General features: G+C 35.3%; 1 protein-coding gene across 6 annotated transcripts in view; it reads left to right on the top strand.

The window, feature by feature from the left end:
* Positions 1 to 27,625, top strand: part of MAK (male germ cell associated kinase) — an 84,949-nt gene that overhangs the window by 26,319 nt on the left and 31,005 nt on the right. For all 6 annotated transcript variants that reach the window (XM_069103496.1, XM_069103490.1, XM_069103493.1 and 3 more), the window contains 6 exons: positions 4,373 to 4,452; positions 7,968 to 8,100; positions 10,011 to 10,182; positions 11,731 to 11,898; positions 15,522 to 15,827; positions 22,965 to 23,134. In XM_069103496.1, the coding sequence (XP_068959597.1) occupies positions 4,373 to 4,452; positions 7,968 to 8,100; positions 10,011 to 10,182; positions 11,731 to 11,898; positions 15,522 to 15,827; positions 22,965 to 23,134 (1,029 nt within the window). The remainder of the gene's footprint in view (positions 1 to 4,372; positions 4,453 to 7,967; positions 8,101 to 10,010; positions 10,183 to 11,730; positions 11,899 to 15,521; positions 15,828 to 22,964; positions 23,135 to 27,625) is intronic.

The raw sequence follows: 27,625 nt of genomic DNA on the forward strand, positions 1-27,625 counted from the left end.
GCCCCTTAGAATTTATGGGTTCTTTTAAGCCTCACTTCATATGATACCTGCTATGGAAAGATTCCTCATGCCCTAGTTTATAGTACTTTCTCTCCTCAAATAATTATGTCTTTACCTATTTACCTGCTTTATTTCTCCAGTAAAATCTAAGATCCTTGCGAGGATGACTTGTTCTGCATTTTGTCTTTTTATCCTTAGAACTTGGTACAAAATCATGCACATAGTTGTTTGTCCTTTGTTCTCAAGAGTGATGTCTTGACTTGGAAGTGAATTGCATATGAGTGGAGCAGAGCTACACAAAGTCATCAGACTCACTCTCTCTTCCAGAGTCATGGAAATCCAGTGGCAAGACAAAGGTCAAGACAACCGAAAATGGCCCACGATGCAGTGGGTGACCTTGGCCTTTCTAAATTAAGGTCTTTCCCTGATCGTAGTATGTCTCTGGCCAAGCCCATTCTAAGGGTTAGGTGAGAGTTGAGACAAAAGATGGCTCAGAATACTGTCACAAAGATATCTGTCTGGGAGGGGAAGACTCTCAGAGTTTTTGGCTAGAAAAAAAAAATGCTATTTACATTCTTTCTAAACCATAAACAAAAAGCCATAGAGGCTTGGATTGGAGCTATTTTTAGCCTTTTGGTGAAAGCCATAGTGATTTGGGTTTTAAGGGAGAATCAAGTAGCTCCATTTAAAACACAATGGACTTTTAAAAAGCCTGTCTTTTCAGAGCTGTATTTCAAGAAATCAAAAATGAAAACCACACAGGACAAAAAGTAAATTGTCCCAGCTTTGGGAAAAAAAAAGTAATAATAAGGAAAGAAGAAGAAAGATAAGAAGCAGAGGGAGAAGAGGAAAAGGAGAAGCATACTCCCAACTTCTGCCCAAATTGATTAGGTCCCCAGAAGGTAATGAAATCTTCTCTTAACCTAGTTGACTCCTTTCTACAAATACAGCCTCCATGGGAGGAGTGAGCTTAAACTTAGACTACCCTAATTGCCGTGACAAGGCTTAACTCACAATACCTGCTCTGGAAGTCCTTCTGTCCGTGTAGTGACTTCATGCGGAACCCTTGTTGTTGTTTGTCCTTCATTCTCAAAGAATAAATACTTATTAGATTGTATCAGATTTGCAACTACATATCTAGGCAATTCGCATTTTTTTTATCCGTTTGATTTTTTCCTGTGTAAATTGCTAAGTCAAAATCTTTTAAGTGGCTTTATATCTCACTGAAAAGACTATTGTGTTGGGGTTGATATAATCTGTACAATGAAATACATAAACAGTGGCTCCAGGAAACCACCATTTATAGATAATTGCTTTTCTCTTTGGTCTTTGTGCCAGTGTGCCAAAGGAGATAACTTGGTTTTGAAGGTGAAAAGAGGGACTAGATGAATATCAGAAAGATAGAGACTTACCTCAGTGAAGAAGAGTAGGACCACCTGAGTCTTAAGATCTGGAACTTAAAGTGACATTAAAGATCATTTAGTGCATCTTTTGTAGGTTAAGAAATTAAGATCCAAAGAGTTGCGACTTAAGGTCACATAGTTCTAATTCCAGTTCTTAATGCTCTTTCTGTTGTATCACTTTATCTCTTACTAGACGATACTACATCCTCTTCTCTGTCCAGAGGGAAGGAGTAAAGAGTAGGTGATGTGGAAAACGATTTTGAATTGAAGAGAAGAACTGAGAGAGTACCTTCAGGTTATATGAAGCAGAGATCTAGTTTATCCACTGCATATATTAGTGAGGGGTGTGTTGAGAATGTTTGGAACATTCCTATCAGGAATGATATAGGGAGTCAATAGGGATAGAAGGATTGGAGGGAAAAAAAGTAAGGGCCCAGCTGAGGTCATTTACCATTGATTTGTAGTGGGTCAAATCAGACCAATTTTTGAACTCAAATAAGTACATAGTAGGGGTTTAGAGATAAGGATCTACAAGTCAACAACACTTAAGAGATCACAAAACAAGAGATTCTAAGACAATAGCTCTTGAAAAGTGGCAAACCTTATGGTTAAGACTGGTTATGGATACTAGTGAAACCAAAGTGGGGGAAATAAACTGGGAGAATGAAGGTGTATAAATAAACCAAAGGACCTAATGAGAACTGAGTAGTTTTAGTGTGAGTAAGAGAGTTGGAGATGTGGAAAGACAGTAGAATTTCAGAGCTTTGGATCTTGGAGTTTGTCCAGTTCTAAAAGAGTATGAGGTCTAAATTAACCTCCTTAGTGTACAAGAGAAGTATAAGATAAAGGAGATAACTGGAGTTGAAGTGGTTAACAACTTGTATGGTCTAGTTACTATTGGGTTTCATCAGTATGAATATTGAAATCCTGGAACATGAGCCAAGTACTGAAATCATTGAAAAAAGTTGGGAAAAATACCTTGAGGTCAGAAGACAAAAGCAACAGTGATGCTTAAAGGATGGTGAAGATGGGTTCTGTGAACTTTAAAAGAGAAAACGTTATCAAAGGAGAGCAATCAATGTAGCAGCAATGGAAATCAAGGCAGCTAAATGGCATGTTGGACAGAATGTTAGGCTTGAGTTAGGAATTCAAGTCCTGCTCCACACATTCCAGTTGTGCAACTCTGGACAAATCACTTAATATCTGCTTCAGTTTCATTTATAAAATGAGGTGAGTGTAGTAGATTGATTCTGAGATCCTTTCTAACTCTAAATCTATGATTGCATGAGTTTCTATCTCTCCTCTTGGTCCTGTGATTCTGGGTAAATAAGAGGAATGACCTCCAATGGAGAGGGTTATAAGAGAGATGACATAAGATCAGAAGTTTAGAGCTATAAGGGATCTTAGAAACTCACTTTCATTGTATAGATCAGGAAACTGAAGCCTAGAGAGGCTAAGACACTTGCCTAAGGTCACACAATAACTTACAGAGACAGATTTAAACTTATGTCCTCTGACTCAAAAATTCAATGCTTCTTTCCACTTACCATGCTGCTTGAGTGGAGAACCAAATTTCTGTTAAAGTAGAAAGATGGAAAGGAATATTGGTTAAAAAGTTTGAGAATGTAGGAGAGTTTGTTGAGAATAAAGGTTCCAAAGGGCATAGTATGATTTAGAAAATGGTTGAACAGAGTTGGAGAAAGCCTGGGGGAGGTATAAGATCAGTGTATTAATGAAGACTCAGGAAAAAGCATTATGGAAACAATACATAGATCTGAATAGCTGAATATTCTGTTACTGAATAAGCAGGATTGAGGAAGAAATCCAGTGAGAGGTAGATTGATTGATGGGGCCTGCTATATTTATGAAAGACATAGTTAATTCACTTCAGATTTGGAATTTTGGTATTATTGGTACTATTGTGTGCCCTTACAAGATAACTACCCCAGCTATCCTTTGTTCTTATATTGACAATCTATTCGTAATATCCATATTGATTCTGAAAGACTGTCTTCCATTTGTGGGCTAGTCTGAATGCTCTCCTAAGTCAGTTTAGAAAAATTGTTGACCATTTAGTAAAATGACTGACCAGCAGGTCAGTGAGGGAAAACAATTTTTGTCAATGCTTTTTTATTTTGATGGTGTTAAAGACCAAACAATCATCACAAAATCATAGATTGTCTTTATTCTATTTTTTTTTTTTTTTGGTTTTTTTGGAGGGGGGAAGGCAGGGTAGTTGGGGTTAAGTGACTCGCCCAAGGTCACACGCCTAGGAAGTGTTAAGTGTCTGAGGTCATATTTGAACTCAGGTCCTCCTGACTCCAGGGCTGGTGTTCTATTCACTGTGCCACCTAGCCACCCTGCCTCTATTCTTCTTAACAACACCAGTGCCTTGGTTAGGTTCACCTGGTAGGTGAACATCTGTTAACATAAATGATACTTTAGCATTTTTAAAACATATGATTTTATTTATTTGGGTGTTCCCTTACCAGCAATGATCACCACCCCACTGTGACTTAATAGATGATGTTTGAGAATTGATGTGGCCAGCCTACTGGTGGATCATTCCAAATTAAGCTAAATTGTTCCTTGGTCAGTGTACATACACTCTACCATGGAGAATTTAATGTTTTGATAATTTGTTGTTTTTGAACTGGTAATTCTTTAGGATAAAGTTATTTAATTTCCAATTAATTAAATATTTAAATACTGTGCCATTCAGTATTAAGTATGGACATTGATTTGTTAACTATAGTGCCTTTAAGCATAGTCTATTTCCTATGCTAACCTTTTTTTCCTCTTTTTATTATAGCTTTGTCTGAAATTATAATTGCCACCTCTGCTTTTTTTGAGTTAGTTTTTGGGTTAGTTATTTTGCATAATATTGTGGAGGGGGAATAGCAAGAGATTTTTAAAGGATTCTTCAAATTGAAAAATAACTTAACTGTTGTTCATTTGCCTGTTTACAGAAACAAGTTGTTCCCTGAGTCAGTCATCAGAAACATTATGTATCAAATTTTGCAAGGACTAGCTTTTATCCATAAGCACGGTATGTGTCTTTTGAGTGTTGTTAACATTGTTTCCTCTGAATAAAGGCAAGACATGCACAAGAATTGTGAGGCATTTACAATGACTAATTACAGGCACATTCTGATGCCAGTGGTAATGACAGATGATAAGTGTGGGAATTGAGTGTACCACACTGACTCCATCTTGTGACTCAGTTCTGGGTCCAGCTCCAGTTCCCTTTCTGTTCAGTTGTGGTAATTATGAGAAAACTTTATTGCATTGTTTGAACCTAGCCCTGTATGGCTAGGAAGCAGGACCACCTCTTCCTGTTGCTTTGAGATCCTTAACCTAAAAACCTAGGTTATGCTGAGCAGAAAACCAATCAGATCAGAAGATTGATGCAAGGAGTTTTCTCACAATTATACATCTCAAGCAATTCATATGCCTTATCTGAAAATGGGTCCCATAATGGTCAATCGATTGTTCCTTTGATTGAATAGAGACATATGGGGAGTGGGACACCTCTTTTTCTGATTTCAGGGAATTGCACCTGTTTGCTTTCTCTCTCCTCACTTGGAAAGTCCCTAATATTTCCTCCAATTGAAAATCAAATTATGTAATTTTTGTATTCTAGTTAATTTTCTTTTAATTAATTGGTATTATTTGATTAATTGTTTTAATACATAAAAATTTGCCTCATTCCGTAGCAAGTCTTTGGACTGACTGGCAAGTCCATTGACCCATTTATTATGCCTGTTTGCTAATAAGTTGTATAGCTTGAATTCCTCAGTTACTATGAATTTTCTACTACATAAGCTAAGTGTCTAAAAAGAAAAAATTGAACTATATTTAAAATTTTTTCTTGTGTATACATTTTGTACATAAGTAAATGTGGTTTTCAAAGTTTTAGGTCTGAAAGACTTAAGAAGAAAATTAGGTACTCATTTGGAAAAAGTTGGTAAGCCCAGTTATATAGAGGACAATTATTTTTTGGCCTTTGTCTTTTTATCCTCAGGGCCTAGTTTTATTGTTGGATGTATGTAATACTTAACATTTTAAAGCAATACCTTAACCTTGTCTATGCTATAGAACCTTTGGGCAGTCTGGTGAAACCTATGGATCCCTTCTCAGAATAAAGTTTTTAAATGCAAAAAATAAGATAACAAAGGAAATCAATTATATTAGAATAGTATCTGACACATCATAGGCATTTAATAAATATTGTTGACTTGAGATAACTTGACAGTTATCAAAATATTTTTTAAAAGCAAGTTCCCAAGTTAAAATCCCAAGTTAAGAATTCCTGTTTTTAAAGCATTCCCAGATTCAAAATGATGCTCCAATCCACTAAACATTTATTAAGCACCTACCAGAGCTAAGTACTGGGGATACAATTAATAAAAACAGACAATCCCTGCCCTCAAGAAACTTGGCTAGAGGAGACAACACACAAAAGGAGGCAGGAAAGCAAGAGGGAGAGGATTGGAGGAAGGACTACCAGGGTTACCCATCTTGTTCCATGAAGCTGAAACCAAAGCAGGGCAGCAGATGCAAAGTGGAGTGAGGAGTTAAGCCCTCTCTGAGGAAAGGTATTGGGAGGAGTTCAACACTTTGCCCTCCAGCTCTCCAAACATAGGGGAGAGGATGCTGAGGAAGTTGGTGTCAGCCAGGGTGGAATTAGCAGCATAGCAGTGAAATAGACATCCCTTAAAATTTTTGTGCACCATTTTTAGTCTTATATTAGCTAAAGTTGTTTGCTGCTGTCTGCACATTTGTTGTTTTTCTCAGTTATTTTGGCAGAGGGTCACTAATCATGCATATTTGGTTCAACAATTAATTATGATGGGGAGGGGGGTCAAGAGTTGCCTTCCTACTTAATGTATTTCCCTAGGCTAATTATAAAATTAGTTTGCTGTCATTAAACAGAGAAAAAATATTAACAGCAAGTAGATTGAAGGAGCAAGTCAGGGATCAAAATTTATAGCAGATAATTCACAGAGCAAATAATAAATGTTTAGAGAATATGCAGTCAATTGAATTAGAATATATTTCTAACTTTGAACACTAAGGCTCCAAATGGACTTTTTTATAAACACCAATTTGTTTAAAGTTTGATAAGCATTCCAAACATACAATTTGTAGAAACACATTGTTAGCGACCTACCAAGGGTAAACAAGATTCCTTTTTGAATCAAATTGAATTAGTTATTGACATATTTAATTATAAAATTGAAATCTGTCTGTTAACTACCAGGTTTCTTAAGCTAATGTTGGTGAGAATCTGCCAATACAGGCATTATAATTTTTAACTTTATATGATGAAAATGAGACTTCTTCTGTCCGAAATTAATCTAGTAGATTCAGCAAGTCATCTTGTTTTCTTAGTGCTAGATAACTATTTTAGGGAAACAAAGCTACTTGTAATATAGCTACTAAGGTCTTTTCAAGCAATCTAAAATAATTTATGGGGGCAGAGGGTTGTTATGGAAGTCTTTTTTAAGTTTTCATTGTTTACATTAACCATCACCATGCTTACTATGACTAACTCTAGACATCCATGACATCATTTAATGCTCTCCCATGTCACTTACACTTTGATATTTCAGTTTCATTTTTTCATCCCTATGGGTATTCCCTCCACAGATGCCTTTTGAAACCGCTACCCCTTAGTAAACTGCCTTGATGAAGTTCTGTGGCCAAAAATGTTTAGAACTTGGTAACTAACCCTTTGGTGGTGAACCTCTCTGAATTTATTTAGGTTCAAAAGATAGACCTGTGTAATAGAGTTGTTTACTGAACTCATATTCAAAGCCATCCATTGTGTCAGGCTTTAAAGCCCAACTTCCATCAGTATAATCTTTAAGAATTTAAGATCAACTCCATACCATGTTGAGGCACTGGAGTAATATGTTGGTGGAAGCTTCACCAATATATAGTACAGTTATTTGAGGATGTCAAGTATATCGAAATTCTCAAACAGGAGCTCCTAGGAGAATCAAAACAGAAAGAAGATAAAACATACATTACATATATTTAGGCTCACTGCTTTTTGCAAAACCACCTATTTTTCTGTTTGGTTTTAGAAATGCAGATCTACTCCTGTTGTTACACAAGTAGACTGTGATAAGAACCCTTAGGCTTGTTTTACATAAGTGACTACTAGGGGAACGTTCATCATAAAAGGATTTTAAATTATGAGAACTGTATGTAAAGGAACTAATTTAAGGGTGTGGGCCCTTCAATTTTGATTTGTAGGCTTCCAAAGCAGAAATAATAAACTCAAATAATCTTAATTTTAACGTGAGAAATAGTTGGATAAGTTATTTTTTTAAATTATCTTGATACTTTTCAAATATACAGCCTCTGTGACCTAGAAAGTCAGATTATTAAAGTTTTCTAAATGCCACCAATCCCTGTGCCACAAGTATTCCATTTAAACTAATCATATAATAGTTCAGATCTGTGATGTTTTAGGAGAAGGTTTATTCTTGTAGAAAATATAAAATCTGGATAATAGTCACAATAATTCATTAGGGTTTTTTCTTTGTTTTTAAGGATTTTTCCATAGAGATATGAAGCCAGAAAATTTGCTTTGTATGGGTCCAGAACTTGTGAAAATTGCTGATTTTGGTCTTGCAAGAGAATTAAGATCACAGCCACCATATACTGATTATGTCTCTACCAGGTGGTAAGTAATTGATACAGAAAAAAAAGTAAATTTGATTCATATTGAAGTTTCACTAAAAAATACTGCCATAAAGCTTTTTGGCAGTTCACTCTTCACCTAAAAGAGAGTGTAGAACCCAGAAATTTCCTTTTGTTTAAATTTAGGAATGTCTTAATTAAATATAGGGATTTAGAGAGAGGGGAAAAAAATTACATTTCTAAATAGAACACATCATTCTAGTTATTAAGGATAATGGGCTAAAAGACCCACCCAAGCCACATAATTTGAGAAATTCTTAAAATGAGAGTAAGACTAGAGAAAGTGAGTGAAAATAAAACAAACTCAAAGAGTCAGGGTGGTACAGTAGAAAGATTTGGAAACAGAAGACTGAGTCAAAAATCATACCTCTGCTAATAAAGCTACTACACAGTGTAAGATTCCTTATTTCTGTGCCTCAGTTTCCTCATATGTCACAAAGGGAATGAACTAGATAATTTCTAAGGTTCCTTCCAGCTCTAAATATCCTAAATTAAAATCTGGAATAATATAATTTTGCAGTGATTTAGAAAAGGAAGTTCCTTCTATTGGGTTTCTAAATTATTATAAAAATATCTTTACTTCATTTAGAAAGCACAAAATTTCACTTTGATGGAGTGTATTCTACATATCTGGGTTGACTTCTGGGTGTCTTAACATCTATGCCTCATATCATTTTATAGAAATAGTTCCCCCCTAATATTCATGAGTCGAAATCATTGTGTTAATTTCTTAGTAAGTCTCCATAATGCAGGTTCTGGTAGTGCTATCTGAATACTAAAGTAATCTCTAATTTTTTCCTGAGCCATTCTCAAAAATCAGTCTTTCCTCAGAATTCATAATTGCACCAATTATCTGTACCAATGTGGTGTCCACAATGCAACTGGCTTCATGTATCTTGTAACCCCAAGTTTTGTTTTGTTTTTTTTCCCTACCAGCCAACTCCCTGGTGCTTTTCTCTGTTCACTAATAATTCCTTCAGGTCCTTACAATTTTTTTTACTCTTTGTCCTCCATCGAGGAAAAGACCTCAAATGGTTTTCCTTCACCCCCACCCTCTCCTTTCTCTTCTGCCTAACCCCACAGACTTCTAGAAAGAAAGGACTCTTCTTTATCCAGGCATCAAAGCTGCTATCTTTTGAATTTTTATTTTGACTGCTGTGTCTTTTTCTGAGGTCATAATGCTAGCCTCTTCTGTTTACCCTTTTGCCTTGCTTTTCTTCTAACTTGTCTATTAAAGTAGATTTTATAAGCTCAGTCTTTTGCACTGGACCTGTACACTTAGTGGTATAGTCATATCTTCTACCTGCACGTGTCATATGAACCTTATGGGCTTGTGCCTCCTCACAGTTCCAAACTTGATTTCCTCTCTAGTTCTGAATTCAAGCTCCCAGGTGGGCCCACTTTAAACTTTTTTTTTTAACTATTAGCTGAACTAAGGTCGTCAGCATGCCTCAGTAGAAACAGGAATCCTTTTTTCTTACTTTGAGTGAGTCATGGAGCTATCTCACAAACTATGTGTATTTTATTATAATTACAGACAAAAAATTGATACGAATTTTGTAATAACAACTTTTTACCTCTCCTCTACTCTCTAGGAACCAGGCAGGGTATAGTACCACAAACACTAAAATGCTATATTGCCTTATAGTTGTTGTTGTTTTTGTATGTGTGTTTATGTGTGTGTATTCTGATTTGTCAACTAGATTATGATCTCCATGAGGTCAGATTATATTTTATATCCCCAACATTTAGCATAATATCTTTCACAGAACATACTCAGCTATGTTTGTTAATTGGCCAAAGCTCATGAATTGAGTTGGAATCATTTTGTTAGTAAATATTTTGAACTGAAAATAGAAAATATATCCCATTTTGTGTTTTGTTTTTCCACAGGTATCGTGCCCCTGAAGTTTTATTAAGATCTTCAGTGTATAGTTCTCCCATTGATGTGTGGGCTGTTGGGAGCATAATGGCTGAACTATATACATTGAGACCACTTTTTCCAGGGACAAGTGAGGTAGATGAAATCTTCAAAATTTGCCAGGTGTTAGGGACTCCCAGAAAGGTAAGCACTTTTACCCCCCAAGTTTTGAAAGTTGAATCAAATGTTTACCTTTCCATTGGCTGTTTTTTTGGCCCATGGAGAGATCAGCTAATCTCAAAGAGTTCCTCAATCAAAATCCAAAGATACAGTACAAAAGGGAAAATAATTACATCTACCATAAAAAATAAAATGAGCAGATTCAGTTGTATATTATTATTAATAATAAATAATACTTGGGGCGGCTAGGTGGTGCAGTGAATAGAGCACCGGCCCTGGGGTCAGGAGGTCCCGAGTTCAAATCCGAACTCAGACACTTAACACTCACCATGTGACCTTGGGTAAGTCACTTAATGCCAATTGCCCTTCTCTCCCCCCTCCAAAAAGAAAAAGAAATAATAATACTAAAAATTAAACAGTTATATATGGTATGACTGTAGAGTAATGAGATAAATTTCACAAATCACACAGAAAAAATAAAACTATTTTATAGGTATACCTAAAGTTCATAACTTATATTTTATTTAGCACAGGAAAACCTTAGTTATAGTAATCTTCACAGGATAATTTCCCTCATGGAAAGTATATATGTAAATATACCTCAGTGTTCTGGGAAAAATTCATACTATGATTCATCATAAATAAAAATATTGAGTAGTGAGGGAGAGGGAAGAGTAAAAATTGACTTAAAGTTTAAGAAACTGGGTATTGGGAGAAGGTTGGTGCCAAAGAGAACAAAAGAAATGTTAGAATGAGAAATAGGCTTAGCTAAGTTAGATCTGATATATGTTGAGTTTGAGGTGCCAGTGGAACTGGCCAGTGGTTGCAGATGTGTGCCTAAAGTTAAAAAACCAAAGTCAGGGCTGGAGATAAATATACGTGAGTCTTCAGTCTAGAAGTTGTAGTCATAGAAATTAATGAAATTCCCAGGTGAGAGAATGTAAAAGTATCTGATAAGTTAGCCCTGGCCCACATCAAGCATTTAGGAAGACAATGAGAAGTCAGCAAAGGAGTGGCCTGAATTATCAGATGAAGAGCTAGAAGAGAATTTAAAGATCATTTAGGCCAACCTTCTTATTTTTTGATGAGGAAACTGAGTGACAGGGAGATTCAGTGACTTGTCCATGGTCATACAGCTGTTAATTGGCAGGTCCCATGTACTTTTCATTTGTCAAACTTGCCCTCAGATGGAGGGCAGAGAGGAGCAGGGACCAAGGAGAAGTGACAGGTGGACAGAAGTATAAAAAGCTGCAGATAGGCCAGGGAGAACAAAGATAGGAAAAAGGACTTCATAAGTCCTTAATAATTTCTTCACTGGGATTTCTCAACACTGGTCCTTATTGAAAAAAAAAATCAAAAGCAAAACCCCACTTGCTCGTTGAGTTACATAGATATTATCCGAATTCAAAAACACTAATTACATATGATTAGTTTTTATTGCTAGATCTCTATTGTGTCAAAATGAGATATATCATTTACATATACGTTAACTTTGGATCTGTATAATGTTTCCAAATGAAAAAAGAAAAAAATCTGTTGTCTATTTTCTTCTTTTCTTTTTTTTTTTAATAGAGTGACTGGCCAGAAGGGTACCAACTTGCATCCTCTATGAATTTCCGCTTTCCACAATGTGTTCCTATAAATTTGAAAACTCTAATTCCCAATGCAAGTAGTGAAGCTATACAACTTATGGGTGATATGCTGAATTGGGACCCAAAAAAACGTCCAACTGCAAGCCAGGTATAATGATTCTTTCCCTCACATTTATGGTAAATTCTATTCTTTAAAACATTTTCAGCTAAAACCATTTTCAATATAGGTATCTAGTGTCCCTTTAGAAGGGTTAACCTTGACTAAATTATAAAATGTTTGAATTGTAAAGGATTCAGAATTCTGAAAAGACCTGGCCTGGAATGAATCATTAACATAGTTGCATGCATTAATGTTTCCTTTTTGCTAAGGAAATTTCTGTTTAAAAAGAGGAGCCTAGAGAGGACTATACTCAACCCAGAGAAATGGCAGAATTTTAGACAAGCTTTGAAAGTCATATTTCAGGGGTGGCACAATGAATAGAGCACTGGCCCTGGAGTCTGGAGAACCTGAGTTTAAATCCAAACTCAGACACTTAACACTTACTAGCCGTGTGACCTTGGGTAAGTCACTTAGCCCCAATTGCCCTGCCTTCCCTGCTCCAAAAAGGAAAAAAAAAAAAGGAAAGTAAGTTTTTTAGGTCAGAGATGAGTATGCTTCAAATCACACAACAAAGATTATCACCAGATCCCTCTCTGCATGAGACTAGTCCTGCCTTTTAGTTTAAGGGTGGAATTTTTATTGTTGCTACACAGAGATACCATGCAGTATTGAAGGGATCCATTCCTTCATTCATAACAGCATTATATTATTCTCTCCAGTGCCACAGTACTTTCTCTGACCCCAACTACACAAGAATTTCTGTTCTTGATCCTCACAGATAGGTAGCATGGGGCAAGGCAGAGGGGCAACATCATCCCTTCACTCTGTGCTCTGTGTCTGTCTTGGTGTTTGCAAATTTATCACACCCAATCACATCAGTTCATAGTCTCTTAAAATTGTACGACTTTTCCCTAAAGGACCTAAAAAAGTGATTCTGAGGATTAAGCAAAAAGAAATGCTCAGAATTCAGGGTTAGGCAGAAGAAGCAGGACCTAAATTCCAGTATGTGAGACAAAAACTAAAATAGGTGATAATATGTTCCTTCTGAGCATTTAATTTCTTGTTATCCAGGAGTAAAAATATACTCTTGCCTCCGTCTCTTTTTTTTCCTCAGTGTCACCTTTCATTTGATGCCTCACTGTCCTCTGAGTATGCTTTCCCCCTTCTGCATTGCTTTTAGTCTTTTTCAGCGTTCTAAACTTATTACCTCTCTTTATTTTCCATTATGATAGCTTCTCTTGACTTTCTGTATTTCTTCTTCATTCTATCCCCATCTTCCCCTTTCTCCCCATTCACTCCTAGTTCTGTCAGCAGATACAGATTGAGAGGACAACTTTTTACACAGGATTTTCCTTCTTTTAAGATACATGAAGTCATCATCCCATTACTTAGAGAGTCAGTGTCATAGCAAATGAAGTGTAACCTTAAAGCAAATTCATTAAAGCTAAAGCACAAAAGTGATCTGTCATTTCTTTATCATTTATTTATACTTATCATGTGATGTTGACTATCATGGTTATCTCTACTTTTGTTTTATTCTCCTACTTCATTATGAGTTATCATTAGGCCAGGTACCTTTTTCCAGTTAGTCAAATTTTGTATACACCTCCAAGGCTTAGCATAATACTTGCACACAGTAGGTGTTTAATATCAGTGTTTACCAAATTAGATGATTAATACATGCATTATTAACATTATTTCTCTTCATGTTTGTCAATGCAAATAAATTCCAATAAATTCAAGAGTGGGATAGGAACCAACTTTATTATTTAGCTTCCAGAAGTTTCAAATATTAAATTAATTACACATTAACTATTTGCAAGTGTTAAAAATTTTTTTTCACTAGTTTTTCACTTTCAGTAGTTTATTCCTCTAAAGAAAAGGACAAAGCTTTCTTGAGTCTTCAACATAAAAAATTACTGGGAAAAGTTTTTATGTATCAGTTTAGATTATTTCTTTGTTTTCTTTAAGATTTTAATTGTTTGAACTACTCATTGTTTTAGTGTTTATAAACACACGCTCAGCAAATATGTGTTGGTTTAAGTGTACACAATCTCCATTGCTTCAGATTGTACATTTGGATTTCTTATATTTTTATTATCTCTCTTAAGTTTAATATATACACTATACATGTTATACAGAGAACCTTCCAAAGAGTCTAGTCTCTTCCTCTAGTCCCTTATAGGCTCTTTTCCTGATAAATTAGCAAACATTAAGCTACCTGTATCACTTAAGCGGGAAATTAGGAAATAATCAAGGGCAAAGTGCCTTAAAGAGGGGTCAGTCCATGCTCTTGAGTAGCCCTCCTCTACCTCACCTCTTCCCCACAGGGCTGATCCTGGACTTTTTGGTAACATGGTATCCTAAGATTTCAGTCAGGAATTACAATAAAAATGTTCAAACTTTCCCCCTTCTACATTGCTTTTAGTCTTTTTCCAGGGTTCTAAACTTACTGCCTCTCTGTATTTTCCATTATGATGGCTTCTCTTTGCTTCCTGTATTTCCAGAACTGTCCCTCTGGAAAAGAAGATAAAGTGATGTAGGTCAGATGCATTTTCCCAAACCATTCCACCAACCAGTATTATTTATAAGAACCCCCAAAACTACCAGTCAACAGTAGGCTCAGTTCCTCCCTTATCTGCCTTTGCTCTTCCCTCTCTGTTTCACTTCTGCCCCCTCCTATCAACCCCTAGCTAACCCTATCTACCAAGAAAGCAAAGCTCTTTTTCCTCCATTCAGGAAACAGGAAGAGGAATGGTCACTTTGCCTCTTGAAAGTGAGGAAGGATTTAGGAATAGATTACTTCATCTCCTCCCTACACATACATATTTGATCTCCCTCCCTACCTGAGAATTTGTGCTCTGAAAGACCCTACCATTATGTCTGAAAAGCCCTACTTCATAGAATCAGAGGTCCATGGAACTTGCAAAATATATATTTTTTGTGACTAATTCTTTAATAATTTATGACAAACATCAGTTAACAATCAAACAAAGCATGGAGTAAATCTTAGATCCAGATGTAAATTTGGATCTTCTACATCTTTAATAGACAGAGCAAAACAAAGTAATATTATACCATATTTTAAAAGTTAAACTTTTTTTTGATGTTTACTGTGTCCCCTTCTGAATCTGCCTGTATGTCACTACCTTTGATCTTTTTAAATTAGCAAAAATATTAGTCATTTTTATCAGTCTGCTTCTATTTTGTCCTACCAAAAACTTTCCTATTTTAGTGCATGTCACTAAGTCACTAAGTCACTGTTGTATATTTGATATTGAACCCTTTACAATTTTCAAATATTGGCAATTATGATACTTAAGATAGTGAAAAATTATGAATAACTATGAAACTGAATGTTACATAGAAGAACATTCAGATCACAAGTTTTCATAAACTGCAATCAGAACAGATTTGATTATTTTATCACCACTAAACATCACTATGTAGCTAACCATCCATGTCTAATTTAAAGTAATAACAAGAAAATCAACCATTTTCAACAAATTACATGTTAAATATTTAGAGTTCTGGCCTCATGATAAATGCTACATTTACAAGTGAGATAACATATGTAAAGTACTTTGCAAAGCTTAAAGTGATTTCTAAATGTTACCTATTATTATTTTAATTTTTCATATATTTATTTAATGTCTTCTATGTTTTTTCAGGCTTTGAAATATCCCTACTTTCAAGTTGGTCAAATATTAGGCCCTCCGCCACAGTACTTGGAATCAAAGCAACCTGTGAATAAACAACTTCAGCCAGTAGAGCCAAAACAACCCATTGTTGAATTAGAACTTAAACCTCCACCAGAAGACCAGGCCCAGCCACATCCCCAACAGAAAATTAGCCATCATCCACTACAACCAATTCAACTGCCACAGAATTTGTCTGCCCAGCAGTTTTCAAAACATCAGACTCACCAAAAACATCAAGAACCATTATTTCCAAGTATCGTCAGAAACTCATCACCTGTAAGTAATTGGCAATAACAAAATGGAATGGTTTTACTGATGAGACTGTCTGGGCCTTGTTTTCAGACCTTTCTAAGAAACCTTAGAAAAATGCATGTCAGTTCTGTATTAAAGTACTTCTTGCCCAGAGGACAGTCTTGACAAATGTATGGGTTTAAATATCCACAGGAAAAAAAAATCCACTCTTCTGACACTTAAGTATAAAAGACAAAACCAAAACCAGACAATGGAAAGCAATTAACAGCTAAACACTATACAATATGCAAATGATTTTAAAATAAAAATTTTAAAGAATTCAGTTCTTGAGTGCTAATTTAAGTTCTTCAGAATTTTTCATTTTTTATGGTGTTTTTCACTTTTAATTGGCCTAATGGGAGGATGTTTTCTAAATTAGATAATATGCAATATCAAACTTTATTTTTAATGTTTTCTTTATATACCCTTCTTCCTCTCCCCTAAGTATATATTCCCAAAGGTTTGGTCCTCTGTCTCCTTCCCGTAGAGAGAGGAGAGATCTCTCCTATAGTTTCAACTCTTACTTCTATATGGATTACTTCTAAATTTTTATCTTCATCTGACATTTTTATCCCAGTCTTTTGCCTTGCATTTCCAGCTGCCTCTTGAACTTAGATGTTCCTCATTTCTATTCAACTCAAAACACCTAAAACTAAATTCCTTGTTTTTTCCTCAAGAGTAGCTCCTCCATTTTTCCATTAATTTTACCATTTTTCTTAATTATCCAAACTCAAAATGTTAGTTAACTGTGAGTCCTTCCTCTCCCCCCTCTTCTTCCACATTTAGTTGTCACTGATTTCTTAAGCAGATTCTTCCTTTATCACATCATTCAAATTCATCCATTGCTTTCTTTTTGTTGTTGTTTTTGTCCTTTTGGAGGGGGGGGGGGGAGGCAAGGCAATTAGCATTGCTAATAGACTTGGCCAAGGTCACACAGCTAGTAAGTGTGTCTAGTATCTGAGGCCGGATTTTAACTCAGGTCCTCCTGACTCCAGGGCTGGTGCTCTATTCACTGCGCCACCTAGCTGCCCCCGTCCGTTCCTTTCTAATCAAAGAATACCAGATTCTAAAAGCTGGAAATAACCTTAAAAGCTGTCTTCTCTAGCCCGTGCTGAACAAGAATCCCCACTCCTATCTGAAAAGTCATCATCCAGTCTTTCGTGATGAGAATGCGAGACCATCTGAGGCAGCTTATTCTACTTTTCTGTAGTGCTGATTATTGCGAAGTTTCCCCTTATATCAAGACTAAATTTGCAACTTCTTAGTTCTTTTTTGGGGGCCCAAGTGGAACAAGGCTAATTATTCTTCATTTTACTTAGAAGCAGCAATCTTATTTCTTGTAAATCTTCTCTTCTCTGGATTACACATCCGTAGTGTCTTCAATCTTTCCTCTACAGAGCATGATCTCAAGTCACTTAATTATCCTCTTTTGAACACAGTCCCTCCCAGAACAGAACGTAGTAGGTACGGTCTGACCAGGACAACGTATTGTGATATTATCACCTACCTCTTCCTAGTCATTATGTCATTTTTGAGACAGCCTAAGATTGCATTAACTTTCTTGGTTGCTGGCACACTATTGACTCATATTAGGCTTACAGTCTACTACAAACTCCAGCCCTTTTTTGAGATAAACTGTTGGTCGACCCCACCTTCCTACTTTATTCTCTTTTTAAATTAAATTTATTTTTAATTTCCAACATCCACCTCCCATAAGTTTTAAAATTTCTCCCCTCTCCCCTCCCCAAGATGGCATGCAATCTAATATAGACTTTACATATACATTCCTATTAAACATATTTTCACATCAGTCATGTTGTATATAATAATTAGAATGAATGGAAGGAACCATGAGAAAGAAAAAAAATAAAACAAAACAAAAACAAGAAAAGAGCATGCTTCACTCCACATTCAGACCCCATAGCTCTCTCTCTGGATGTGAATGGCACCCTCCATCATGAGTCCACTGGAATTGTTTTAGGACTCTGCATTGCTGAGAAGGGCCAAATCCATCAGAGTCAATCATTGTACACTCTGGCTATCACTGTGTGAAGTGTTCTCCTGGTTCTTACTTCACGCAGAATCAGTTCATATATAAGTCTTTCCAGGTTTTTCTGAAGTCCGCCTGTTCAATCATTTCTTATAGCACAGTAGTATTCCGTTACATTTATATATCACATTCAGCCATTCCCCAATTGATGGGTGTCCCCTTAATTTCCAGTTCTTGTTCACCACAAAAAAAGTTTTTGTACATGTGGGTCCTTTTCCCATTTTTATGATATCTTTAGGATACAGCTCTAGAAGTGGTATTGCTGGGTCAAAGCATATATTTTTATAGACCTTTGGACATAGTTCCAAACTACTCTCCAGAATGGTTGGATCAGCTCACAACTACACCAACAATGAATTAGTGTGCCAGCTTTCCCACATCTTCAACATTTATTATTTTCCTGTTTTGTCATGTTAGGCAATCTGAGAGGTGAGATGTAGTACCTAAGAGTTGTTTTGATTTGCATTTCTCTAATCAGTAGTGATTTAAAGCATTTTTTTTTTAATATGACTATGGATAGTTTTAATTTCTTCCTCTGAAAACTGCCTGTTCATATTATTTGACCATTTGTCAATTGGAGAATGAGCTGTATCCTTGTAAAATTTGACTCAGTTCTCTATATATTTTAGAAATGAGGTCTTTATCAGAGATATTAGTTGTAAAAATTCTTAACCAGTTTTCTGTTTCCCTCCTGATCTTGGTTGCATTTGCTTTGTGCAAAAACTTTTCAATTTAATGTAATCAAAATTATCCATTTCATAATGTTCTCTATCTCATTGGGCATAAATTCCTCCATTCTCCATAAATCTAACAGATAAACTATTCCTTGCTCCTCTAATTTGTTTATAGTATCAGCCTTTATATCTAAATCATGTACCCAATTGGATTTTATTTTGGTATACGGTATCAGATGTCTATGCCCAGTTTCTGCCATACTATTTTTCAGTTTTCCCAGCATTTGTTGTCAAATAGTGAGTTCTTATCCCAGAATCTGGGGTTCCTACTTTATTCTTGCAAAGTTGATTTTTAGAATCCAAAATTGAGAATTTATATTTATCTTATCTCAAATTTACCTTAAATTTCATCAAATTAGATTTGTCCCATACTAAACCCTAACATTTTTTTGAATTCTGATTGTCTTCTAGTGTGTTAATTGTCGATCCACCTTTATGGCATCTGCAAATCTAATGAACATGACAACTATGCCTTTATCCAGGTCATTGATAAAAATATTGTAAAGCCAAGGGCCAGGTACACATCCTTACCACACTGCACAGGGGCCCTTCTTCCAAGATGATATCAGACCATTAATAACTGTTCTTTAGTTTTGTGGGGTTTTTTTTTTTGGCTTTTTGGAGAACAATTGGGGTTAAGTGACTTGCCCAAGGTCATACCGCTAGTTTTTGTGTTAAGTGTCTGAGGCCAGATTTGAACTCAGGGCCTCCTGACTCCATGGCCAGTACTCTATTCACTGCACCACCTAGCTGCCCCTACTCTTTGGTTTTAGCCTTCAGCCAATTCCAAACCCACCTAACTGCTGTCATCCAATATTTCTTTATCATTTCCAAAAGAAACATGAGAGAGTTTGTCAAAGGCTTTGCTAAAGTCCAGGTAAACTACATCTGTAGCATTTTCATCACTTCCTAGTCTATTAAACCTATATAAAAAAAAGGAAATCATTTTAATTTAGCATAACTGACTCTTTGTGGTCACCCTTTCCTCTCCTGGCACATATTAAGTGCATTATCATTCTTGTTGACTAGTCACTCAGCAATAATATTAATAGTGATGATCATGGTGGTGATGGTTGTGGTGATGATAGTAGCTGAAATTTACATAGAGCTTTAAGGTTTACAAAGTACTCTACAAACCTCATTTCTGTTGAATTTCACAAGATTGTGCAATATATGTTATTGTTAGTCCCTCTTATAGATGAGGAAACTGGAGTTTAGAGAGATTAAATGACTTAGGAGTGATGAAGCCATTGGGTTAAGATGTTATTCAGCCCAAGTTCTCATTCCAAGTTTCATGTTCTTTCTCCTGCATTGATTGGCCCTAATGTTGAGAGTTCCTTTAATAACATGTTCTAGAATTTTGCCAGAAATGATGGTCAGGCTCACTGGCATAAAATTAGCAGAGTCTATTTTTTCCCTTTTAAAAGCAAGTCAGTACATTTTCTCTCTCTTCTGCATTTCCCCTATTCTCCTTGATCTCTCAAAGGTCACTGATAGTGAATTAGTCATCTTGCCTTGTGAATTCTTTCAGTCCCCTTAAGATGTACTTCACCTGGGTCAAGCACCATGGATTCCCCTTCACTGGAGATCCTCAAGGAAAGGCCAGTTGACTACCTATCAAGTGTATTATAGAGGGAATTCTTGTTGTTCAAGTACAGATAGCAAATAAATGATCATTTGCTTTTTCCTTATTTATCTTAAATTTTATCTTCCATCTAGTTATTTATGTTCCATCTTTTCCATACCAAAGTTCTTTCTCTTTGGCAAAGAAATAGATATAAAGTATGAGTTGAGTAACTCTACCTTCTCTCAGTTGTTATTTATCATTTCCTCATCTACCACAAGAAGTATCCACCCCAATTTCCCTTATATAACTAAAATCCAATTTTTGTTGTCCTTACCTCATTCTAAATTTTGGTGCTCTTAATACTATTCTTAAATAGCTATATTGTGTTTTTTAAATTTATTCATATTTCCCTTTTTTTGCATTCATCTTCTTTACATGTCTTTTAAGAATGTAAGTTAATTGATGAGGGGTTTGTATATCCATGTCAGTCTTAAATGGCTTTGCTTGTTACTCTTCATTGGAATTTTTTTTCTTTGTAGCTTCAGAATTCAATCTTGAGGATCCATTTTATCCTTACTTCTCATGTAGAATTTTACTCCCTGGGATCCTAACTATTATTCTTTGAACCCTTTAAGAACATCAAAATCTAGGCTGCATATCAAATCATTCCTTATTTTTCTTACTTCTCTATCATAAATTCTGAATGAAGTTCTCATTGACTACCAGGGTTCTCCTCATTTCTACGCCAGCAACCAATACCTTCTTTTTGGTGAGAATTAAATACAGAATGGACTTCCCTTTATCTCTCTGTCTTCTGAAGGAAGGCAGATACCAAGTCAAGAAATGCTTAGATGCTCCACCTTTGGCAGTGAGAGCTCTTTAGCAGATTGTCTGGGTGATTGAAGTCCCCCATTACTACTATTAAATATCCTTATCCCAGGCTTTGGATTTATTTCCTGAATTCCTCATCTATTTACACTTCCTTCCTATGTTATATACTTATTATTCTGTGAAGAAGATATTGTTTCTGTATATTCTCTTTTTGATCTTCAGCCAAATGCTCTCTACCATGCTTCATCCTCCCCTATTTCCTGGATTTCTTATTCTTAGCATATCTTCTTTTTAATGTGTAATGCTGCTGTTTGGCAGAAATTAAATTTTATGCCATAATCTTATACCATATTCTACAGGAAGACCCAAAGGTATATGTGACCTAAATAGGAAAAAGTACATCATAAAAATAAAGAAGAACTGAAGGAGATATCTTTCAGATTTATGGTTAGCATGAAAATTCTTAACCCAGCAAGAGATAGAGATCATTAAAGGTCAATTTCAGTTACATAAAATTTAGAAGATTCTGCACTGATAAAATAATTACAAATAAGACAACCTCTTTTCTGGGGAGAGGGGAATTTTTACATCACATATATCTGACAAAAATCTATCATCTAAGATATATAAGGAATTGATACAAATATATTTGACTTAAAAATATTCCCCAGTAAATAAATGGTAAAAGGATATGAACAGAGAATTTTCAAAAAAATTGCACATTTAACAACTAATATGGAAAAAGTGGTCTAAATCACTAATAATAAGGGAAAAGAAAAGAAAACAAGAAAACAACTCTGAAGTTTCACTTAAGACTCAACAGATTAGCAATGTGATTTTTTTAAAAAGTAGTTGTTGGAAGGGCTGTGGTGGAACAGGCACACTAACACACTATTGGTAAATCAATAAATAAGTCTAATCATTATAAAAAACAATAAAAAGCAAACCCAGTAATCCCATTCCTGAGCGTTTATCCAGTTAGTCAGTTGCAGAAAGAATGTCCCTATATGTAGTGAAATGGAATATAATGGTTGTTGATCATTTACATTTTTTTACATTTTGGTTGTTGGATCATTTACATTTACATAAAAACATTTGTGTTTATATCTTTTGATCACTTATCGGTTGGAGAATGGTTCTTCTAACTCATGTGTTTTCTCACGTGGCTACTCCTAACTGGAAGGTCCTTTTCCATTTCTTTGTGTACTATGCATTCTTTGAAGTAGTTCAAAGCTGAACTCTTCCATGGAGTCTTTTCCAGTTACTCCTGATCGGAGAGATCTTTATTTTTTCTTAACTTCTATAAGACTTTTTGTCTAGAATCTAGATATAGGTTCCCAAAGTTGTAGATACTGCCCTCTGGGGGATGTTGGGATGATCCAGGGGGTGGTAAGAGCCTCAGGTGCAATCAGGAGAGCATTGAATAAAAATAAGGATTAACCCAACCTAATCCTAGGGGAGCACTGAGTAATTTTTTTAAAGGGGATGGTAGACCAAAAAAGTTTAGGAGCCAAATAAGTTTGGGAACCACTCTAGACAATCTAGTCTTTATTTTTGTTGCCTATTATTAGTAATTAACCTTTCATGAGTATATTTCTTACCTCAGCTAGATTGTAAATTAATTGAGGGCAAGAACCCTCGATGTCCAACACAGTATCTTGCAAATAATAAGTGTTCAATAAACATTTCTTAGTCATAAAAGACAAGTGTAATGTATTGAAAGGAGTATAATACCTAGAATCAAGAGAACTGAGTTCATCTCCCCACTCCAACAATCACACTGAACCTTAGTTTCTTCACCTATATATGAAAATAATAAAATTTTAACTAATAAAATTAGAGGATCATTATGAGAAAAATGCTTTGTAAACCTAAAGGACTATATAACTATGAGATGATGATTATGATTATCATGATTGATTTTTTTTTTTTAACCATAGAAGCACAGTGTTGCAGTAGGTCATAAAAATGGTAGAAGGCGTTGGGGTCAGACTGTGTTCAAGACTGGAGATAGCTGGGAAGATATTGACGACTCTGATTTTGGAGTCTCCCATTCCAAGAAGCCCAGTATCTCTGTTCCAAAAGAAAAGAAAAAGGATTTGGCTTTTGGGTAAGACTTCTATTGCAACAAATGAAGCCTATTTTAGCTCGGTTGACAGCTTTATTATAAAGGATTCTTGGAGATTGTTATCTTTCTCTTCTTATCTCTCATATCCAGACATTAAATCCTATTGATTCTTCAATCAATTTTGGTTAACTAAAAAACAGTCATTATTTTCATTTGTTTTTTGGTTGTTCCAAACCATTTCATTGTGTTTTTTAATAGGCAGGAATCCATTCTTTAAAAAGTATTAGTTGTTGATGATAAGTGTTTTCTGGTAGTTTTTGTTTCATTTTTGTTAAAGCTGTTATATAATGAATTTAAGCTATGTGGAGCATAGAATTTGTAGTTGCTTTTTAAGAAACTTGTAAAAGATATTCTAAATTAAGCTCTGTGACTGATGAAATATGTAACATATGTTATGGTCCATTTGCTGAAAAATAACTCTTTACAATGGGCATGACTATTAACAAATGAGCAGATGGGCCCTACCCCAACATGATGTTAGCAATTTTACTTTGTTGATGAAAAAAAAAAGATGAGAAAACTTTTGGAAAATTTTCCAATTTTTGCTGAAAAATTTTTTTTTTAGATTTTGGTCTTTGATATTTCTTTTTCTTAATTGGCAAGTTAGGTAGAGGACATTCTGAGTGGAGTGAAAGAGGGGTTAAATATTAAGACTTATGGACTAGTATTTACTTTTGCATATTTATTTTTAATTTTTTTTCTTCTAGGTACTCAAGAGAAGTCAGTGAGAAAAGGGATGATACAAGTTAGGGAAGCTTGTCCAACAGCTATTTGCTATCATGTAGTACATGGGCTGCCACCTTGAAAACCTAAGGTTGCCCAGTTTGAATCCTGGTTTTCTGTGGTTTTGGCTTTTTAAAAATATATACATTTATGTATATAAATGTTAAATTCACAGAAATGCTGACTGTGATGTTTTCTTTTTAATTGCCTTTTTTTTTTTTTAAGTATTCTCAGTTTGGAATGAGAAAATTCAGTAAAGGTAAAAGTGTGCTTACCAGGGTTGAGATCAAGGCAGTTTTTTGGTAGATAATGTGTTTATCTCTCACATACCTACATACAAGTTCAAATGCCTCCCTTCTCCCCAAAAGAAAATTCAGGCTTCTACTGAGAAGTTGGTTTTATGTTTGAATTGTATTTTCAACAAACTGTAGGAATTTTTTATAAACCTACAAAGTTCTCATTTTGATTGAACTTTATTAAATTTCCCTTGAGGGGTTGGGGGAAAGAGGTGAGAAATGGGGAACAAGGTAAAGAGAAGGGAGAAATGGAACGATTTTTCCCAAATCAGGATTTGAAATAACTTAGATTTTAAAGGTGGTAGTCCCTGCACTAGACTATGTAAAGTGAGAATGGATAAACTTCCCTAATTTATATCACAATCTAATATTCCTGCTCCCTATTCCCTACTCCTCACCCCCCCATCAAAAACAAGAACAAAAGGTTTAACACAATTCTCTTAATGATTTGATATGTATATACCTTGTAAGATTGATATTGCAAATTCTTGAAAGCAGGAATCATGCTTCATGATTCTTTAGGAAATTCCACTATGTTTTGTATAGATTTGTAGGTAATATGGCCAGAATTCAGATGATTCATTACAAAATATTTTAAAGATGATCCCATTTGATATCCTTATAATAAGAACTCTGTGAGAAGGTAGTGAGAGTTTTATTATCTCCCTTTTGTAGATGATGAAACAAAGGCCTTTTGTAGACGATGAAACAAAGGCTCAGACAAATGATTTATACAATATCATATAGCTGGTAAATAATAGAACTAGGATTCAATCCCAGGTTTTCTGATTATAATTCAATTGAATATTCTTTTGTTCCTATTCATAGTATCCCCTACAAATTTGCTCATAAATAGATACTGGACAGTAATAAAGGCCCCAAAATAATTTTTTAAAGTTTTTAATAATAAAAATAATTCATTTGACCAAAATATATTAAGAACCTACTGAATGCAAAGCACTGTGCTGAGTGCTGCAGGTCATGTAAGGATGAAAAAGACATAGTTCCTGTTCTCAAGGATCTTACAACCAAATAGTGATAAAGCCATGAAATTAAATGACTTTAAAATAATGTATTGGTACCACTAGGGATAAAAGTGCTTTAGAGAATTTGGAGGAAAGAGAGGTTACCCCTGACTGAGGAGTAGGAGAGATCAGGGAAGGTTTCATGAAGGAAGTTGGCAGTTAACATAGCTCTTGATTAATGAGTATGATTCTTACAGGTCACTAAACCCAAATAGTAAGAGAGGACCTAGCTCCTCCTGATGAATTTAAGCCTCTTAGGTGAGGTCAACTATATCCTAGAGTACTTAAAAAACTGAAAGTTGTGGTTGTCGTGCCACTGTCAGTGGTGTTTATGGAAACGTTATGGGAAAGAAATTGGAAAAGGGTAAAAGTTCTTCATTTTCAAAAAAGAGAAGTGGCCTAAACATTACAACAGTTAGGTGAATTTAGAACTGATTAAATGCTCATTCTCAAAGAGTAGTCGTTAATAGTTTAAAGATAACTTGGAAGGAAGGCCCCAGTAGAGTGCATCAAGATTATTGGATAAGGAGTCGAGCACATGATTATCAGATCTGCAGATGACAGAAATCTGTAAAGAAGAACACACTGCACGAAAGAATCAGGAATCAGAAAAATACAAGCGTAGACTGAAGCTAGTAAAATGAAATTGAATAGGAAGAAATGTCAAAATCTTACATTTGGTCTATAAAAATCGACTTCACAAATACAAGATAGAGAATTTTAGGTAAACAGTAGTTTGTCTAAAAAATATCTTAGTGGGGTACAAGCTTAACTTGGGTCAATTATGTGACAGGACAGTTAAGAAAACTGATTGACTGGGGTGGCTAGGTGGCACAGTGAATAGAGCACCAGCCCTGGAATCAGGAGGACCTGAGTTCAAACCCGACCTCAGACACTTAATGCAAAAACTAGCTGTGTGACCTTGGGCAAGTCACCTAACCTCAACTGCCCTCCAAAAAGCAAAAGCAAAAGAAAACTGATTGACTGTTGGACTTCATTAAGAGTAGCACAGCTTCCAGCAATGAGAAGAGGGGATAGTCCCACTGTCCTGCCCAGACTACCTCTGCAGTTTTATGTTTAGTTTGGCACACCATACATATTTTATGAAGGGCATTGATAAGAGGGAAAAAGGTGTGCAGGGATGGTAAATGGCCTTGCAATCATACCAAATATCATTTGAAGGAACAAGGGATGGTTAGCCTAGAGAAGACAAGACAGTGGAGGGAGGGAGTGGGGCAATATGATAGCTCTCTTCAAGTATTTTAAGGGCTGTCATGTGGAAGAAAGACTAGATCAGCCTGAACCCATCTGGAAGAACTTGTAGAGAGGCAAATATAAGCTTGATGTGGAAACAAAACAAAAGAGTTAACAATTAAAACTATCCTAGCTAACTTCGTAGGTTTCACCTCATTTGAATTCTTTTAGCAAAAGTTGTATGACCATTTGTTAATTACATTGTAGTGGGATTCTTTTGCAGGCATAGGTTTTACTATCTAATGTTATTTAACTCTAAAGTGCTGTGATCCTATGGGTTATATTTGAAGGAATACAGCCTTCTAGGCATTCTACTGGGCACAGATTTCAGCTCCCAATAATGGTGAACTTGACAACTAGTACACCTGTTCCAAAATGAAACTAGATGCCTTATGAGATAGTTCCCTCTTACTAGGGTTATTTAAACAGACTGAATGAATATCTTTCAGAGACATTATAGAATCAACATCATGTAGAAATTTGAAACTCTTGAGGCTCCATCCAGCTGTAAAATTCTAAAACAAGAATATAGACTTTTTTAGGTAATAGGCCATAGAATCATATTCACACATACAAACATTTAAGTGTATGCATGCATATATATTGGTCCACTAACCAGAAGTTATGTTTTGGAGCTCAAATCCTCCAATCCTATTCAGTTCACATCCTAAACTATCTTAATTAGAAAAGTTTTTCTTGCAAATTAAAATAAGAAAAGAAAAAAGCATGTCATGTGCCCAGCAGAACAGAGGAGAGGATCAGAATATATAGCAATAACTTTCTATTTCAAGAAAGCCTATATATTAAATACTCCACATCATGTTGATAACTGTCCGTCTTTCCTTTACTTCCTAGTAAGTTTTTTTTCCAAAATTTTATTTTAGACTCAAACACCAGAACACAAATGCAGAATAGAGAAAAGAAATAAAAATATATCATAAACTTAAATGTTGGAATTCAAAACAAAGTTAGAAAACAAAGCATGTCATATACATAGCAGAGCATAAGAGAGGATTCAAAATACATAACAAATTTTAATTTCAAGAAAGCCTGTATGATAAATAATACTCTTGTCTAGAATTATTCATCTTTTCTTTGTTTCCTTGTGAGTTTTCTTTTGTTCTCTGCTTGTAAACATTTTTACTTTGTTTTTCTCCCTTCCCCCAACCCCCCCC

Source organism: Petaurus breviceps, unplaced genomic scaffold (genome assembly GCF_028583685.1).
Source record: "Petaurus breviceps papuanus isolate PSGF00001 unplaced genomic scaffold, PetGlider_PUasm1.0 582, whole genome shotgun sequence".
Lineage (NCBI taxonomy): Eukaryota > Metazoa > Chordata > Mammalia > Diprotodontia > Petauridae > Petaurus > Petaurus breviceps.